Raw genomic sequence first — 19,054 nt, 5'->3', positions numbered from 1 at the left:
ATAATGTCCAGATAATCTAGGGTTTTTTTTGGTAATATTGGTTAAGGTGTAAATATTGGCTCAGGACATGGGGGAGAATTTTTATGCTCCTTTTGAAATAGTGCAATGGTATCTTTTACTTCCAGAGGGCAGATAGAGCCTCGGTTTAATGTCTCATCCAAAAGACACCACTTTCTTTATAAGAACTCTCTGTACTGTCAGATTCATGTTGATGAAATGCATATTAATTCCCCATCTCCACCAGGCACAGCTTAACAGATCTTAGAGATATAGAATCAATATCCAATTCAATGAGAGAAACAGATTGGAATCGATTTTTCATTCTTCTTATCTTGGTGTTTTATTGCTGGAACATTATTTTCCAATTTCTCGCAACTCAGCACTGGGAGGCTGGGAATATTTTTCTTGACTCACAGCTCTTTGCGAATCAAGAAATGTTGTTGATTCCTCAGGCTAGCTCGGTTGAGCACAGTCAGGGTGGGACTTCAAATCTCAAGGCTGTCTGTCTCTCAAAACCTGTCTGTCTCGCCTGAGTGGGCCACATCAGCTTGCAGTCAGTACAGTGAGAAAGAAGTGTAGAGAGAGAGATAGAGACACCTCTCAACAGGGGGGGTTAGATTGTATGCAAAAGCCCTCCACTCGTCCACTCTCCATGCTTCAGTGAGTGGCTAAGCAATCACAGAACTCCAGCAAACATGAAGCTGACTTATTTGAGCCTTTAGCACAATGGGGGTGTTACAATTACTTTCAGCGCCTCTAGGTTATGAAAATTCATCATTATCCCTTACATATATAGGAGGATTTGCAGCACGGGCCATTCCACCCAACCAGCCCATGTTGATATTTATGCTTCACTCAAGTCTCCTCTAGTCTTTCCTCATCTCACTCTATCAGCTAAACCTTCTATTTCCTACTCCCTCATATGTTTTAACTAGCCTCCCCTTAAATGAATCTATGCTAGCCACTTCAAGTACACCTTGTTAGTGGCGAATTCGACATTCTCACTACTCCTTGGGTAAAGAGGTTTCCCTGTTTGATTTCTTAGTGACTATTTTATATTGATGGCCTCTGGTTTTGCTCGTCCCCACAAGTGGAAACATTCTCTCCATGTCAACTCCATCAAAAACTTTCCTAATTTTATAGACCTTTCTTCAAGAGAAAAGAGCTCTATCCTCTCCTGGTATCCTGGTATTCATCATCCTTGTTAATCGTTTTTGCACCCTCTCCAGTGCCTCTATATCTTTTTTATAATATGGTGACCAGAATTGTACACAGTGCTCCAACTGAGGTCTAACCAATGTTCAATATAATTCTTAGCATAACTTTACTTTTCAACTCTATTCCTCTAGAAATAAACCCTAGTATCCAATTTTTAATCTACAAGTGACTCATTAATGTCAGCTTTGGCTCAGTGGGTAGAACACTCATCTCTGAATCTGAAGTTTTTGACCTATTGCAGAGCCTTGAGTACACAATAACAGGCTGACACTCCCTGTGGGAGTGGGAGTGCCGGCTATTGAAGGTGCCGTCATTTGGATGAGATGTTAAACCCGAGTTGATATTCTGTCCTCTCAGATGGATGTAAAAGATCCCAAATTACTATTTGAAGATGGACAGAGGGTCCTTCCTGGTGTCCTGGTTAATATTTATCCCTCAACCAACATCAAAATAGCTGTTGATTAAATTGTTGATTTTAGGAGCTTACAAATTAGCTGCTGCGTTTCCTATAGTCACAGCTGTCACTAGGCTTCAAAAGGTAATTCATTGCTTCAACAACTTTGGAAAATCCTGAGGCTCTGAATTGCGCTCTGTAAATGCAAGTTTTTTTCTTTCTCTGTTCACCCTTAACCTGTCGGGTGCTTTCCAGCTGCTGATGGACCTGCCGCATTTGCAGAATATTCTATTTTCAAAAAGTGCTTCCACCAGCATGATGGGCTGAACAGTCTCTTTCAGCCTCTAAGGCTGGAATTAGGCGGGGCCAGCAAGTCATTGAAATCTCCGTTCACATTGGCCGGACTGGAAGATCCCGTCGGCATAAGGGACTGGAAAATTCTGGTCTAAGTTTCCATGGTAAGCTCTATGCCTCTGCAATATGCCACATAAAAGATATATGAAGTGATGACAGCCTCTCTGTCGCACACACAAGAATGCAGTAAATGATTAAACCACAGTTCCTTAAGGTGTAACCACCTTTGGGATTTACAAAACATTGGAATTTTCAGAATTCCAAAAGATTGTCTCAATGGAACCCGAATCTGATTAAAATGAAGATCAGCCTTACACAGTCCTGGTAACGCCTGATATATTAAAGACAATGATTGCTCCTCCCACCTCAGTTTGACTGTGAACAAGGACCTAGTCAGCATCAAAAAAAAGATTTAATCTGTTTTGTCATTATTGTGCACTGCAAATAGTCCATCTCCCCATAACATTCCCCCACTTCAACCCCTTCCCCACTTCACATCCTTATAGGGTTGCCAATTGTGATTAAATACATTCCCGGAGGTTTTATCACATGACTTGCCCAATGTTTGAGCCATTAGACAACCAATACAACCATCCTGGTGATGCACAGCCTTCCTACGCCAATTGGAAAGCAAAAAGACCCAATTGGATAATGCTTCATTGTCAACCAAACAGCCTTTATCCCCCAATTTCAATAGATTTATATCTGGTAAAGAGAAATGCTCAAAGAAAATGAAAAAAAAACTATCTTTTCTAATGTCCCCATAACTTTTCTCCAGGGTTGCACAGAGCCATGTGCTGGAGATTGATCCTCAATTCCTGGAGACTCCAGGCCAATCCTGGAGGGTTGGCAACCATATGCTCTTCAGAAATCAGCAATACAAAAGCAAATAAAATGCCACTAAATGGTCATAGTCACAATGGTGTGGGTGATGTTTCTGCGATCGGGAAGGGCAAACCCTAACTGTTTAGGGAAGTCACAGCTCAATTGATTGTCATCAACACAGTGTCATCAGTCACATTTGGCCTTCCAAGCCAGAAAATTCCATACCTAAATGGTTCTGGTCTATGAAAGGGGGTGGAATACATCAACAACTTGCATTTATATAGTACCTTTCATGTAGTAAAATGTCCCAAGGAACTTCACAGGAGCAATTATCCAACTGAAAATGTGATACCAAGCCACATATAACAAGATATTAGGTGAGGTGACCAAAAGCTTGGTCAAAGAGCTACGTTTAAAGGAGAATCTTAAAGGAGGACAAAAGTGCCGAGAGGTTTAGGGAAGGAATTCCAGAGTTTTGGGTAGCTGGAGGCGTGGTCACCCATGGTGGAGCACTTAAACTCAGGGACACGCAGATATTTTGAAGGGTTGTGGGGCTGCAGAAGATTGCTGAGATAGGAAAGGTTGAAACCATGAAGGGATTTGAACACAAGAACAAAAATACGCACAGAGAGAGAGAAAATGTGTCTAAGTAATATGAAATGGGCACATGATAAATGTGCAAGATTTTCTCCCAGGCTGTGTACAGCCTGGGGAATCTTTTCACTGAGGTTTTTACTTAAATTTGTTCTTGGAATGGAGCAGTCATTACTAAGGTGACATTTATTGCCCATCCCGCATTGCCCTGAGGAGATGCTGTTGGAGCAGCTTCTGGAGCAGCCCCAACACACGATGCAATACTTGCTGGACCATTTCATAGGGACTTAGGGATAGCTGGAAGAAAGACCAGTCCATCTAGTTCACATTCTATCATCCTGGTAGTTGCATGATACAATGACAATGGAGTTATTGACTTAATCATAGCAACTTTATCACTATTAATTAGTGTACAACGGATCCAGACAAAAGACGAGGAAAACCCCCAGTGGTGGAGAGCTTTGGGAACCGTCTGTTCCTCCTAAGCACACTATACTTACATGTTATGTCACAAATTACTCATAGACTATGTCTCAAATTATTCATTTCAGAAAAAAATATCTCTAATCTACATTTGAATAAAACAATTCTGTTTCTGCCATCTGCCTCTGGGGTCTGTTTTCAGATTAACCACATGCTCACTGAAACATGAGCCCCGATATTTACAGGGAGATGGGGAGGGTTCGGGAACCTGGCAAGGCCAGGGGTGTGGAGGTCCTGTCCGACTAGGTGGCAGGGCCTCCTAATCACCTTTTAGCTTTAGTTTTTCAGCTGGCAGCCAGTGAAATGGAGAGTTTGGCTGGTAGGCTGGAGGGCGCAACAAGGGATCCTTGGTCACTGGGAGAGGGGCTTGCGGGGTGAGAGGCTGGAGATCGGACGTGGGTGAGACTGAAGCTTACCTAGAGGGATGTGGGAAGCGCCCCTGCTCCTCCTGGCCTATTAAAGACATTTACCTTGAGGAGGTGGCAGCTCCCAACTCCCTTTCACTGCAGCATTTCCTGACACTGGGGAAACCAATGCAGCAGCAGGAAATTTAAATTGGGTTGTCAATTGCACAATGGAAACCTCGTTTAAATATGTTAATAAAGTTCCACTTGGCATTTTGGGACGTGTTTCCATTATTTAGCTTTTTAAGCACCCCTTTCCCTCACCCAAACCTTTCCTGTGTGTAATATTGAGGTCAATATTGGACTTACCACCGCCCCACCCCATCCCAACCCCATGCCCCTCCAAACACAGGCAATGTCCTCTCGTTCACCTGCATAAGATGAAGCAGCTTGACATAGTCAACATAAGAGAGGGCAGTAAAGGGTCAACCATGAAGATGTGATGACAGGTTTCATGCATAGGTCCAGACTGGGGGCAAGGACAGCAGATTATGTTCTCCAAAAGGACATCAGATGGAGCGTCCCTATCCCCCACTCCTCCTAAGTTATTTTCACAATAACAATGTACAAACAGCTTCATGAAGTGATGAGTTGAGTAACTGAGAATTGAGCAACACTTACCACATTGGTGGCTAGTAGAACTGATGTGTTTCAGCGTGGGGAAAATTGGGATCAAGGGGAGAAGGGATATTCTCAAAACTCAAATGAAGTATTTGTACAGAAATGGCTTAGCTGGTAAATGCACTGCTTATCGTGTGACTGAGTGGTACACACCAGAGAGGACCAAGACTCCATCCTTGCTAGCTCTGTGGTACATGGTGACCTCAATTAGGCCAGGAGTAAAGCCCCACAATGAAATTCAGCTTGGGGGGGAGGGGTGAACTGAAAACAGTCAGTCATGAGTCAATAATCCTTAGTGACATCAGATGACAGGGTTGGGTTCAGTTGTGATGGCGCATATAGACAAATAGCCAGCCACCACAGACATCACCATGCCAACAGATGAAAAGTGCCAAGTGCATGATGTGCTAGAGGCTAGCTTGTGCCTGTGGAGTTGGCTGCTGGTCAATGCTGTCAAGAGGGGAGGAAGAAGAAAATCTGGATTTGAAGGCATCTATGTCCACAGTGAAGAATCAATCAACTTATACTGTACAGGCCATTTGGCCTAACTACTCTGTGCTGTGTTTATGCTCTACGTGAACCTCCTCCCACCTTACTGCATCTCACCATATCCTTCTCATGTATTTATCCAGCCTCCTCTTTAATGCATCTACATTATTCACTTCAAGTACTTCCTGTGGTTGTGAGTTCCACATTCTCACACTCCCCGGGAAATCATTTTCTCCTCAATTCTTCATTGGATTCATAGTGCTTGGGCTCCCTCACAACTGGAATCATCTGCTCTAAATCTATCCTATCAAACCCCTGCTTAATTTTAAAGATCTTTATCAGGTCACCTGTCTTCAGGTGAAAAAAAAACCCTATTTACTGATACCCTCTCCCAATTCTTAGTACTTTATTTGAACTATTTACTGATGTCCTCCTCAATGTGTTAGAAAGAATGTCTTTCATTTCCATAACCTCAGGATTTCTCAAAGCGCTTTACAGCCAATTAAGTATTTTGAAGACAAAAACAGAAACAGAAATACCTGGAAAAACTCAGCAGGTCTGGCAGCATCGGCGGAGAAGAGCACAGTTGACCTGTCATGAGGACTCGAAACGTCAACTGTGCTCTTCTCTGCCGATGCTGCCAGACCTGCTGAGTTTTTCCAGGTATTTCTGTTTCTGTTTTTGTTTTGGATTTCCAGCATCCGCAGTTTTTTGTTTTTAATCTAAGTATTTTGAAGTGTAGTCACTGCTATAATATAGGACAGACACACTGAAGACAATGTGTGCACAGCAAGCTCCCACAAACAGCAATATGATAATGGTCAGACTTCAGTGATGTTGGTTTAAGGATTAATACAGATCAGGACACCAGGGAATACCGTGGATGCTGGAAATCTGAAACAAAAACAAAAATAGCTGGAAAAACTCAGCAGGTCTGACAGCATCTGTGGAGAGGAAGACAGAGTTAACGTTTCGAGTCTGCATGACTCTTCATCAAAACCCTGATGAAGAGTCATGCGGAGTCGAAACGTTAACTTCGTCTTCCTCTCCACAGATGCTGTCAGATCTGCTGAATTTTTCCAGCTATTTTTGTTTTTGCACCAGGGAATACTGCCTTGCTGAACTTCATAACAGTGCAATGGGATCTTTTATGTCTCTTGAAGAGGGCAGATAGGTTTAATGCCTGATCTGAAAAATGATACATCCACCAGTGCAGCACTCCCTCAGTACTGCACTGCAAATGCCAGCCTGGATTTTGTGCTCAATTCTCTGCAGTGGGGCTTGAACCCACAACTTTCTGATGCAGAGGTGAGAGTGCTAACCACTGTGCTAGAGGAGAAAGGGATAGTGGTGTCAAAAGTAGAGATGTGTGGGTGGGAAAAGCTGAGCTGCACTCACCACACAGTACAGTCAGTAGTTCACAGATCTGTTTGTTTGAATGACCTTGCCCTCCTACATACCAGAAAATGTTCCAGTTTCAAATTTTGCTTCAGGATGGATGTGATTTCATAGTGGAATATGCAGGGACATTCCATAAAAATGAAGCCAGCTGCTGAACAATGCAGACAGTGACAGCACCAAACTGGTCCAGAGATGCCTCATGGACATGAAGTGAGCTACAGGTCAAGGTGACACGAACTGTGAACTTGGCTTTTCCCACAAATGTAAAATTCACTGAAAAATTTAATCATTAATTATTTTGATGAGCCAGAGGCCAGAGTTCCTAGTAAGGACAGACTTTGAAAAGCAAACTTTTGTGACAATCTTAATTAAGCACGCAAGGGTATGATAGTTTAGTGGTTGTGTTAATGGACTAATAATCTAGAGAATGAGAGTTCAAATCCCACCCGCATGGCAATATGAGAGTTTAAAGTTAGGTCAAGAATCATTGTGATCCAGAAATAAAAACTGGTCACAGTAAAAGTGACCATGAAGCTGTTGAATAGTCATAAAAATCCATCTGATTCACTGATGTCATTTAGGGAAGGAAACCTGCCATCCTTAACCAGTCTGGCCTACATGTGACTCCAGTCCCACACCCATGTGATAGATTCTTAGCTACCCTGTGCAAATGCCCTAGCCAGCCATCAGGATGGCTTGGGATGGGCAATAGAATGCTGGCCTTGCCAGTGACTTACCCATCCTGGGAATTTAAAAAATCTTAAAACAATTATCACTGAAAAATGAAACTTGCCTGGTCTGTGTTGCCATTGAAACACGAGCAACTTTATTCACTTTAACCCACCTCCCACTTTCTTTGCCCATCTCCTGAAGATATAGACTGCTGTTGGGGCATGATTGCACCTATAAACACCATCCCCCAGTGCTCATCCTTTGTTTGTGAGTCTAGTCAGTGAGTGTTGGTCGGCTATGGTGAGCATCACATCGAAGCCCAATCCACCCCACTGAAGGTCACTGAATATTGCTCGTGACCAGGATCCCTGGCTGATATCCTCAGGGGCCTCACCTCATTTTCACCGTTGGCTGAAGATCAAAACCAGAAGGAAGTGCGATGAGAAACTACCTCAATTACTCTTCCTAGTAAGCGACTCAAGGATCGCACATGTGAGATTTGAGTTAGAACTTTGCCTACACAACAGTTGGGTGATAGTATATGGTAGAAATATATACCATGCTTTTAACTCTGAGATTAACTACAGGTCTAAGGAAACTCCAGCCTCCCTGGGCTGAATGAATAGTGAGATTATTGCGTTAATTGGCAATACTAATCAGGCCTAAGGATAGAAGAAATGGCAAGCGGTGTGGTAGGAAGTGGTCTTCTGAAATTGGAGCAAAGATATATTGATGGGGCAATGTAATAGGAAACTCTGCATGCAATTGAACTCTAGCTGACCTGGTGCCTGAAGTAGAAAGTAGAAAGAGCACCAACGATCCTTGCTAAATATTATTCCATTTCTTTCAATTTCCCTTTTTCTCTCACCCATATGTGACTTTTTGTTTCGCCTGTCTTATCATTTTTAATTATTTTCCTTTTTATTAATCTCTCCTGAACAATTTCAAATCTTTGTATTTGGATCCTACTCCTTGTTGAGATGGGAGCAAATTTTTAAAAAAACAAAACAGCAGGGTTTATACAAGGTTATGGAGGAGTGTCAATGTCAAATATTAAGTTTCAATTTTATCTGATGGAACTTTTAAAAAAGGCACTTTCAAATGTTAAAAACAAAGACACTGGCTTAAGGTAGTTACCATAGGTCACCTGACTTTTGGAACTGCAAGTTGGCCAAGCTTCTGGAAGTTTCTCAAACGTGGATAACAATGAACATGCCAAGACCACATTCTTGTGGAATGTTGCTTCTACCTTAGTCTGGATTTACCCCAAAACAGCAAGGACAATAAAGCCTCAGATTTTCTGTATCCAGGACTACCGGGTAACAAAGAAGAACTAATGAAGCTGATTATGCACAAGGGAAGTGCTAAGAACCCCAATCTGCCTCTATTGTATGTTGATGCTTTTGACCATGGGAGGTGGAAACCCCTTCATTAACATGAATAGACTCAGTCTGATGGGCTTCTTTGAGTTTAAACGAGTAAAGGGTTAATTTTTTTGAGCTTAAAAACCCAACCAGGTAAAGACATTAAAATCTTAAAACAGGTAAACAGACATCCCAGACTGTTTTCCATCGCATATCAATGGCCAGTTGTCACATGATCAAAACTCTGATTTTTGAAAGCCTTGTATTACCAAAACCCTGCTGGCTTTGGAGCAGTCTGGAGAAGGAACATCTGAAGACAGCAAAAATGGTGCTTGCCTCTCTTTCTGAACTAAAGTGAACACTGTCTGCTGATATTGTACAGTGGACAGCAGGCAGAGAAATTAGAAAGAAGACTTCAAATTCCAAAGCAGCATTTCCAAGGAAAAAAACAAGCATTACAATTACATAGCCTCAGCTATGAACAACAGTGAAGGACTCATAATCAGTGAACTCTTTATATCTTTGCCTTTTATCGTTGAATCATAATTTGGCCAAAAGTTAACCTCCTCTACTTTGTAAATTATATTTTTGAATGCTTGTGTGTGTATGTTTGTGTGTTGTGACAGTTGGGATGTCTGTTTACCTGTTTTAAGATTTTAATGTCTTTACCTGGTTGGGATTTTAAGCACAAAAAAATTAACCCTTTACTCGTTTAAACTCAAAGAAGCCCATCAGACTGAGTTCTTTACAATCAGCACATAAACAGCTAAGTGTATGCACTGAATTAACACATTCATCCTCATAAGTCTCAAAAACGTTGTTACAATCAACCAAGGAGTGGGAAAAAGGGGGAGCCCTTGCATTTGTATTCATCTAGTCGTAGCAATAGGCTGAGAAATAGCCTTAAAATGTAATTAATTCATAGGAATATAAAAACATAGGTAGATGCCTGACACAAAAGGAATTAATTTAGCGCATTGTTTCTCTGCTGGCTGAAAAAGAACCATCCAGTCTAATTGCATTCATTTTTCAGCACTTGGTAGGTTATAGCGCTTCATTGGCATATCCAAGCGTTTTCTTAAATGTGATAAGTGTTTCTGCCTCTACCGTCCCTTCAGGCAGTGAGTTCCAAACCCCTGCCACCCTCAGGGTGGAAACATTTTTCCTTAATTCCCCACTAACCCTCTACCATTTACTTTAAATCTAAGCCCCCTTGTTATTGACCTCACTGCTAAGGGAAAATTTAGCGAATAGCAAGTCAGACATGGACAATAAGTCACAGTTTCCACATTAATCATTTAGATGTAGAATCAGAAGGGCAAATGAACAAACAGACTGGCCAATAAACCCAAGCTGACTATCATAGAATGGTTAATCTTTCTAGAACTCATACAGCCAATTTATTCCCTTCTTAAATCCTATAGAGAACCATGTGATCCTGTTATTCTGCATTAATATCACAAGCTATTTAAATGGTATCACTTCAGCTTCTATCATTAACGATGATTGTATCCGATTGATACCATGATATAGATTATAAAAAATTACAGATGTCATGGTAAGCCAAGCCTATAATTTAAATCAAGGTGTTCAGGTGATCCCCATAAACCACTTAATTCTCTTTCATGGTTTAAGGTCATTTCTCCATTAACTGATAGTTTTATTACCCAATGTCATTTATCCTTCTCTCTGATATGATAGAGTCGAGACTGCTTTTCTTTCTATATATAGATAGATTTAGCTACTCGGCATTCAAATGAGGAACATCAGTGCTGGGAAAGAAGAACAAATTCAAGGCAGATACAAAATAGCCCTGTGACAAATACATTTTGGGCACAGGGGCATATGTAGCCAGGCCTTTTCTTATTGTGAAATTTAGTGGAAAGGCCAGGGGTAAAATATAAGATTAAAGTTGAGAATAATGGGAGAGAAGAGGAGATAGATCAAAAGATTATTGTGTTACGCGACACTAGTTTGGGTTCATTCACTGGAAGAGGAAAAGTAGACAGTAGAGAAGCAATAATCAATGTTCTTGATAGGAGGAAAGGTTTAGAATCATTCAATAATACAGCACAGAAGGAGGCTAATTGACCCATCATGCTCTTTGAAAGGGCTATCCAATTAGTCCCACTCCCCTGCTCCTTCCCTATAGCCCTGTAAATTTTTCCCTTCAAGTACCTATCCAATTCCCTTTTGAAAGTTATGATTAGAATCACAGAAACTTACAGCACAGAGGAGGCCATTTGGCCCATAGTGCCTATGCTGGCTCTTTGAAAGAATAACTGTGCTTAATCCCACATCCTTGTTTTTTTGTCTGTAGCTCTGTAAATCCCCCATTCTCAAGTAAATCAAATTAAACCTGCTGCCGGACAAGGAGTACATAATGGTTTGTTGAAATTTAAAGCATTAAATATGATAATGTAAACATTTGTATGCTGTAAAAGTGGCCAGACTTCTTGTACCTTACACAATACAGCCGTAATCTGTAGTTAAACCTAAAGGCATTCAGAGCCCCATTAATGCTCCAGTCAGGTAGGACATCAGAGACAGAATATTAATTATTTCCCAGTCTTAACAATGTAACTCCTCTCCAGGGACAATTGCTCTTCTTGTAGCAGAGTGAACAGGTAGGGAGATGATACTCACACAATTCCCCCTTTACCTAGCCTATGGTAAATAGACAGAAGTGACTGATGCTTTGCCAACACTGATCTCAATACTTACTTCAGAATTTAACATAAAGAAGTCTCTATAAATCTGATTAAAGGCAGTGTTGATAATCCAAATGAGAGGGTTTTGTTTTTTGCTGCATTGTAATATTTTATTGTATTTCTTGGGAGATGGATTTTAAACGTAATAAGAAATGGATTCTTAAAAAGCTTACAGCCAGCTCATTGCATAAAATTAAAAAAAATATAACATTTACCAGCAGAATCAGACAGCATTTTAAAATGTAAGATTTTTTGATAAGAGAGCAAAATATCCCTTGATATTTTGGCCGGGGTTTTCCGGCCCCATCGTGTTGGGACCCATAGCGGGAGATTCAGTGGCCCAACTAAAAGTCCATTGGCTTTCGGTGGGACCAGACGATCCCAGCAGTAGGCGGGGCCAGAAAACCCCGCCCATTAAGTGGTAACTTGGTAAAGTTTGATTAACACAGAATTAACATGCATTTTAAATTAGTGTCAATCCACCATCTGTGAGTTAATTTGGTGAAAATGAATTTTTAAAAATATACAAATCTATTTTCTAGTTAGATTGGGGTGCGGTAGTGAGTTCCTTAGCAAATTTGGAAGAAATACAATTAAAAACTTTTCAAAACATACCCACGAGTGTCCTTGAACTCAAAAGCCCTGACTTAATTATTGGAGCTTCTTTGAAGTCCAGCAAATGAGCACAATTAGTAGAAACAACCAATGGAAATTCATCCTGAAGGGGGAGGGTGATAAGGCAGAGGTCATGGTACACGTTGGTACCAATGACATAGGTAGAAAGAGGGATGAGGTCTTGCATCAAGAATCCAGGGAGTTAGGCAGTAGACTAAAAAGCAAGACCTCTCGGGTTGTAATCTCTGGATTACTCCCAGTGCCATGTGCTAGCGAGCTCAGAAATAGGAGAATAGCGCAGATGAATACGTGGCTTAAGAGTGCAGGGGGGAGGGTTTCAGATTCCTGGATCTCTGGGACCGTTTCTGGGGAAGGCGGGACCTGTACAAGCGGAATGGTCTACATCTGAACCAAAGCGGGACTAACATCCTTGCGGGCGGGTTTGCTAGTGCTGTTGGGAGGAGCTGAAACTAATTCGGCAGGGGGAAGGGACACAGAATGTTAGCAGAATAGGGACACAGCATAATACAGTAAAGCAATCAAGTCAGGGGAGTACAGCTGCAATACGTTTCAAGGACAGGGTGGATAGGGAGCAGCTGTCCCCCTTAGTTGAAGTGTCAGTCACGAGGGGACATAAGTTCAAGGTGAGGGGCAGGAGGGTAGGAGGGATGTAAGGAAAAACTTTTTTACCCAGAGGGCGGTGACAGTCTGGAATGCGCTGCCTGGGAGGTTGGTGGAGGCGGGTTGCCTCACATCCTTTAAAAAGTACCTGGATGAGCACTTAGCACGTCATAACATTCAAGGCTATGGGCCAAGTGCTGGTAAATGGGATTAGGTAGGTAGGTCAGGTGTTTCTTATGTGTCGGTGCAGACTCGATGGGCTGAAGGGCCTCTTCTGTACTGTGTGATTCTGTGATTTGGATTCTGTGACTTGTCCACGAGTGTGGCTAGTTTTTAGGTGGGGCCAGCTTCTAGCTCGATGATTTTAAAATTAGCGCAAAAGATTGCGAGAAGTCAGTTTGCACTGAACACAATTTATGCTTAAAATTCCACCATCTTCTGTGTTGGTTACATTGGGGGAATTGCACCAAAATGGATCAATTCAACCATCGCAGGCCTCTGTCACTCTGTGGTGTTAATGGGAAGCACATTTGCCCCTGAGTCTGAAAGCTGTGGGTCCAAGTTCCACTCCGGGGATTTAGGCCACAAAATCTAAGCTGACATTCCCACTGCAATACTGAAGGAGTGCTGTGGTACTGGAGGCGATTTCTTTTGATCAAGACATTAAACCACTTTAAGTGGATGTTAAAGATCCTTCGGTTACTATTTCAAAGGACAGCAGGGGTTGTTCTCTCTGGTGTCCTGGTCAATAGTCATCCCTCAAACAACATCTCCAAAACAGATGATCTGGTCATAAGCTCTTTGCTTATGGGAGCTTGCTGTGCACATATTGGCTGCCCCATTTCCTACATTACAACAGTGACTACACTTCAAGAATGATTTAATTGAACGTAAAGCGCTTTGGGCATGCTGAGGTCCTGAAAGGTGCAATTTTAAAAATTATTTGATGGGATGTGGGCATCACTGGCAAGGCCAAAATTTATTGCCCATCCCTAATTGCCCTTGAACTGAGTGGCTTACTAGGCCTTTTCAGAGGGCAGTTAAGAGTCAACCACATTGCTGTGGGACTGGAGTCACATGTAGGCCAGACCAGGTAAGGACAACAGATTTCCTTCCCTAAAGGACATTAGTGAGCCAGATTGGTTTTTACAACAATCAATGCTAGTTTCATGGTCACCATTACTGATACTGGCTTTCAATTCAATAATTAATTGAATTTAAATTCCACCAGCTGCTATGGTGGGATTTGAACCCATGACTCCAGACCATTAGCCTGGGCCTCTAAATTACTAGGCTAGTGGCATTACAACTACACCACCACCTCCTCCTAAATTATCTTCTCACATTAACCCTTACACTGCCAGCAGGTTCAGCAGAAATTCCCATTTAAAAAAAATCTTTCTCAATGTCTTTTTTTCTCCCTATTCCCGAAGATGTTGACTTCACTCTGGCTCCCTGACCTACAATGGTTTCCAGTCAAGTAATGCCTCAGTTTAAAATTCTCATCCTTGTTTTCTACTCACTCCATGGCCTCACCCCTCCCTATCTCTGTAATCTCCTCCAGTCTTCCAAACCTCCAATTCTGGTCTCTTAAGCATTCCCAATTCCCACTGGTAGCTGTGCCTTCAGTTGTCCAGGCCCCAGTTCTGGAATTTACTCCCTAAACCTCTCCACCTCTCTGTCTCCCGTCCCTCCTTTAAGATGCCCCTTAAAATCTATCTCTTTATCTGCCCTCATATCTCTTTATCTGGCTCAGTGTCAAATTTTGTCTGATAATGCTCCTGTGAAGCACCTAAGTTAAAGGTGCTATATAAATACGAGTTTTGTTGTGGCTACAAGCCCACTGGTGCTTTGCCAAGTGAGCATTCTTCATGTGTGAGGCTAAATTGGCAACATTAAGAGGTCATTGACTGCAAGAGGTTTCACTGCCAGGCAACAGCCTGTTCTCAGTCATGTGATAGTGGTCCCTGGCTGTCTAATAGGCATTGTCCATGTAACCTGAGATCTTGTTTCTTAAGAGGAAGGAAATCACATTAGTGTGTGTGGACAATCTAGAAAAGTGTCTCATTCAGAGACAGTATAAAAGATGAGAGATTTATAGACGTTTGAGACTCAGTTCATCCCATGCACTTGGGTTTAATGATATAAATCTTAAGTTCTTGATTGCATTATTAAAACATATTCCTCCCCTCCACCCTACTCCTTTCACCCTTATTGTTCTCCCTTTGACCAAACTACACTCTGCCTCCCTCCTCCCCCTTTTCCTAATCCAATGGTGATGACTCATGGTGTGAGTATCCGGGCAGCAGCAGATCTTCAGAATATGGTGCATTCCTAGCAGTGCCAACCCTCACCTTTATCATCATACCACAATTTCCCACCATCCTGTTACCCAGGAAGAGCCAATGAGTGAAGGCAGTGGGTTTTTTTTGCAGAGGTTGTCCTTGATAGTTATTACCATGGTTACACAGTGGAAGCCGAACATCGGACTGGAACGTCTATGGAATCTGCTTGATAAAAAAAAAGTCTCCATTTCTTTCGAACTTCACCTGTCAAATGCACAAAGTAACCCCTTCAAAATAAAGAGAGAGAGAGAGAGAATGTAGTAGAGTGAGATCCCTCTTGGATTGAGAAATACCTTGTGTAACAGGTGGGTGGTTATAGGTGGTTTTGTACTTGTATGATCCAAGTTTCATAGGAGTCATGGAGAAATCTATGGAAGACAGAAAAAGGTATGAAATTTAATACACCCAAACATGAAATCAAAGCTGAAGAAAATATGGATGATGGTGTCCAAAAATGACAGAATTAGTGGTGACGTTAAGGGGAGGTGGGAGGCCTTTGCCCCAAATTTGCCACCCACCTCCTCTTCTGTTCAGTTGTTTGGTAGAATAACTGGGAGAGTCGATATGGCGAAGGCTCTGGGAGATCATGACCCACTAGCAATCCATGTGCCAACCTTGTTTGGCCTAATTTCATTCTCCACCCTCTCCCTCCTTCAACGACCAGAAGCCCCTACGTTGAGTTACATAGGCAAAAAGAAGCTTTGGCTGACTGACTTCACACATTATCACTGAGATGCCATTCGTAAATGCAGTTGAACTGTCCTGATGTGTTGGTCAAGGAGTCCTCTCAGCACAGTCTGGAGGCCATGGCTTCCTGCAGTTATCACATCTGACCGCTGTTATGTTGGAGACAAATTCCCTTTGCTGCTATCTCTGGATTACAACTGAAGCTCTTGTTCAGACTCTAGCTAATGTCAGATACAAAACATGGAATAAGGTAGTGTCAGATACAAATTGTGGCATGGATTCAATGGCTACATTAATGTCAGAAACAAAACATGGGAGTGGATCACTAAACTTAGCTAGTGTCAGACAGAAAACTTGGAATGGATCAATGCACTAAGGCTGGAATTTTCTTGTCCTGAATTGGGATGGAATGGAAGTGGGATAACAAAATAAATTTCGCCGACCTGCTGGTCTGCCACCTCTGTTCCTGACTCTGTTGACTTTTCGAGGACAGGGTCGGGGGTCAGGGGGAGAGGGGGGCGAATGGGAGAGTGAAGTTACCCAGCTCATTAATTAGGCATTGAGGTAATTAGGGAGCTTGTTAAGAGCTCACCTTCTGACTTCCGAGATTTTCATGGGTGCTGGTGGCTGTTATGAGCTCCCTGAAGCTGATCAGCCAGGTGGGAAGAGGAGCGCCAGTTTTATTTAATGTAAAAAGGCCAAAGTTTGGACAAAGAGAGTACTGAGTAGTAATGAACTTTTAGTAACCAAACTTGCTTTAGCCTATCCTGGGTCCCAGCTCGCCATTAACCCTGGCCACTTTGAACATGAAGATCCTCTCATGCCTTTAACACCATGCGCAGATGGCAGCCATGGTAATAGCTCTTGATTCTGAAAGAATGTGGCCCACATTCCTGGGTATCCCGCCTCCCTTCCTGCACCCCGGCCGCTGATTGGGCGATAGGCTCAGCTCATTAAGACCCTGACCCCGTGAAAATCACACTTCATGGCTCGCTGGCATTGAACCCGGCCTCCCATTTCCCACCACGAATGGGAAAACCCGGCCCTAAGTGTCAGATAGAAAATTTGGATTGGTTCAATACGTTACATGAATGTCAGAAATAAAACATGGAATCGATCAACTAACTACACTAGTGGCAGATACAAAACATGGCCTGGATCCCAACATCCATACTCAGGCATATATGACTTGTTCTCTCAGTGGGTGTTATCATTGGTTATTAGAAACAACAAACCAAGGCCCCACATAACTGCCTTTGGTTGATGGAGTTGCCGTGGTACATCTGCTGTCTTGCCCAATATAGTGATAGAGCTCACCGATGACATGGTTGAAGTTCCAACCTTTCGCCATCATCAGCCAACATGGTGGCATTGTATTTGAATATTCAGAGTGGGACAACTCCATCTATTCCAAGGAGCTGCTTGAAAATTCTCCAATAAAGTGATTCTGTCGTTTCAGGCTGATATTTTGGCTGCATCTTTTCTATTGTCCAGGAGCTATTCTTTGTGAGAGTCCAGACACTGAATTCAATAAACCCAAACCTGACCTTCTACTTACCCAATTCTTCTGGCACCAACTCCCAACAGGAGTTACTAGACAGCAATCGGGAGGGTCCCTGGCTGGCGTTTCTCTCATACCACCCTTGATGGGCCAAAGCCAATTGTATTAGATAATATTTACAGCACAGAACCAGGTCATTCAGCCCAACAGATCCAGGCTGGTGTTTGACCTCCACACCAACCAATTGTAATCAAGTATTCATTGCTTAACGGATGCTATCAGGCAACCCCCTCTTCCACAACTCACTTTGCACCTGTGTTCTATGACAGCATATAAAACAACTTCACAATCATTTCCCTGGATGTGTCAACAGATGTCAGACCACAACAACTTATATTTATATAGCGCCTTTAGCATAGTAAAAATGTACCAGGGTGCTTTATTCTTTCATGGGATATGGACATCACTGGCAAGACCAGCATTTGTTGCCCATCCCTAACTGTCCTTGAACTGAGTAACTTGCCAGGCCATTTCAGAGGCCACATCGCTGTAGGTCTGGAGTCACATGTAGGTCAGACCAGGTAAGGATGGCAGATTTCCTTCCCTAAAGGGCATCAGAAAACCAAATGGCCTGGAGGTGTTTTTACAGCAATTGATGATAGCTTCATGGTTACCATCACTGAGACAAGCTTTCAATCCCAGATTTATTAATTGAATTTAAATTCCACCAGCTGCCCTGGCGGGATTTGAACCTGTGACTCCAGAGCATTATCCTGGGCCCCTAGATTATTAGTCTAGTGGCATTACCACTTTGTCACCATCTCCCCTAATTTATCAAGCAAAATTTGACACTGAGCCACTTGAGCTATGAGAAGAGGCGACCAAAGCTCGGTCAAAGAGGCAGGTTTCAAAATAGCATCTTGCAGGGGGAGAGAGAGGTGGAGAAATTTCCAAGCTTTGGGCCCAGGCACAGCCACCAAAGGCAGACCGGGATGTCGAAGAGCCCAGAGCTGGAGAAGTGCAGAGATCTCCCAGGCTGTAGGGCAGGTGGGGATTACAGAGATAGGGAATAAGCAAAGCCCAGTAATGAATTTGAAAACAAGGACGAGAATTTTAAAATATGAGGCATTGCCAGACCCAAAGCCAAGGCAGATCAGCAAGTACAAGGGTGATGGGCAAACAGGACTTGGTATAATGTGTATATGGGCAACAGAGTTTTGGATGAATGAGGCCCACAGAATGAAAAGCAAATTCATTGAGAAGTGGAAAATCTCTCCTATCTATCAATGAGGACGAGAACAGGAGGGGAAGGTGTTGGGTGTGGCTAAATGATTGGTCCATCAATAAATCTCAATAAATATTAAACTGCAGGGTCCTAGCACCTGGAAAACTAAACCACAATAAAGTTACATCTGGAGATTTTCAATAAAGAACAAAAGTTTTGATTTATTTTGGATGGGAGGGAGATGATGTCATAGAAAATGTGCTTCCCTGTCATTTCTACCCTACACCCAATTTTTTTCACTCCTCTCCTGACTCCAGTAGGAACATGGTGGCTGATCTAATGTTGGAACTTCCTGTAGCAGGTGATTATGGACAAGATTTTTCACCTTGAAGGGGCCACAACAGAATCCCAATCACATGAACACGTGGGGTGATTTTTTTAACCAAGAATCACCACAAAATAAACAGAAGCAGGAACACTAGTTAAAATTTTCTCTCCCATAACTGCAGTGAGGAAACCACAGAATAATG

General features: G+C 42.5%; 1 protein-coding gene across 7 annotated transcripts in view; it reads right to left on the bottom strand.

The window, feature by feature from the left end:
* Positions 1-19,054, bottom strand: part of srcin1a (SRC kinase signaling inhibitor 1a) — a 382,976-nt gene that overhangs the window by 313,378 nt on the left and 50,544 nt on the right. For all 7 annotated transcript variants that reach the window (XM_078529401.1, XM_078529403.1, XM_078529405.1 and 4 more), the window contains exon 2: positions 15,405-15,479. In XM_078529401.1, the coding sequence (XP_078385527.1) occupies positions 15,405-15,471 (67 nt within the window). In that variant the 5' untranslated portion in view covers positions 15,472-15,479. The remainder of the gene's footprint in view (positions 1-15,404; positions 15,480-19,054) is intronic.

The sequence above is a fragment of the Cetorhinus maximus genome, chromosome 25, assembly GCF_964194155.1.
Source record: "Cetorhinus maximus chromosome 25, sCetMax3.hap1.1, whole genome shotgun sequence".
In the NCBI taxonomy this organism is placed as follows: domain Eukaryota; kingdom Metazoa; phylum Chordata; class Chondrichthyes; order Lamniformes; family Cetorhinidae; genus Cetorhinus; species Cetorhinus maximus.
Note: the sequence above shows the minus strand (reverse complement) of the source record. Positions and strands in the feature narration are given on the sequence as shown.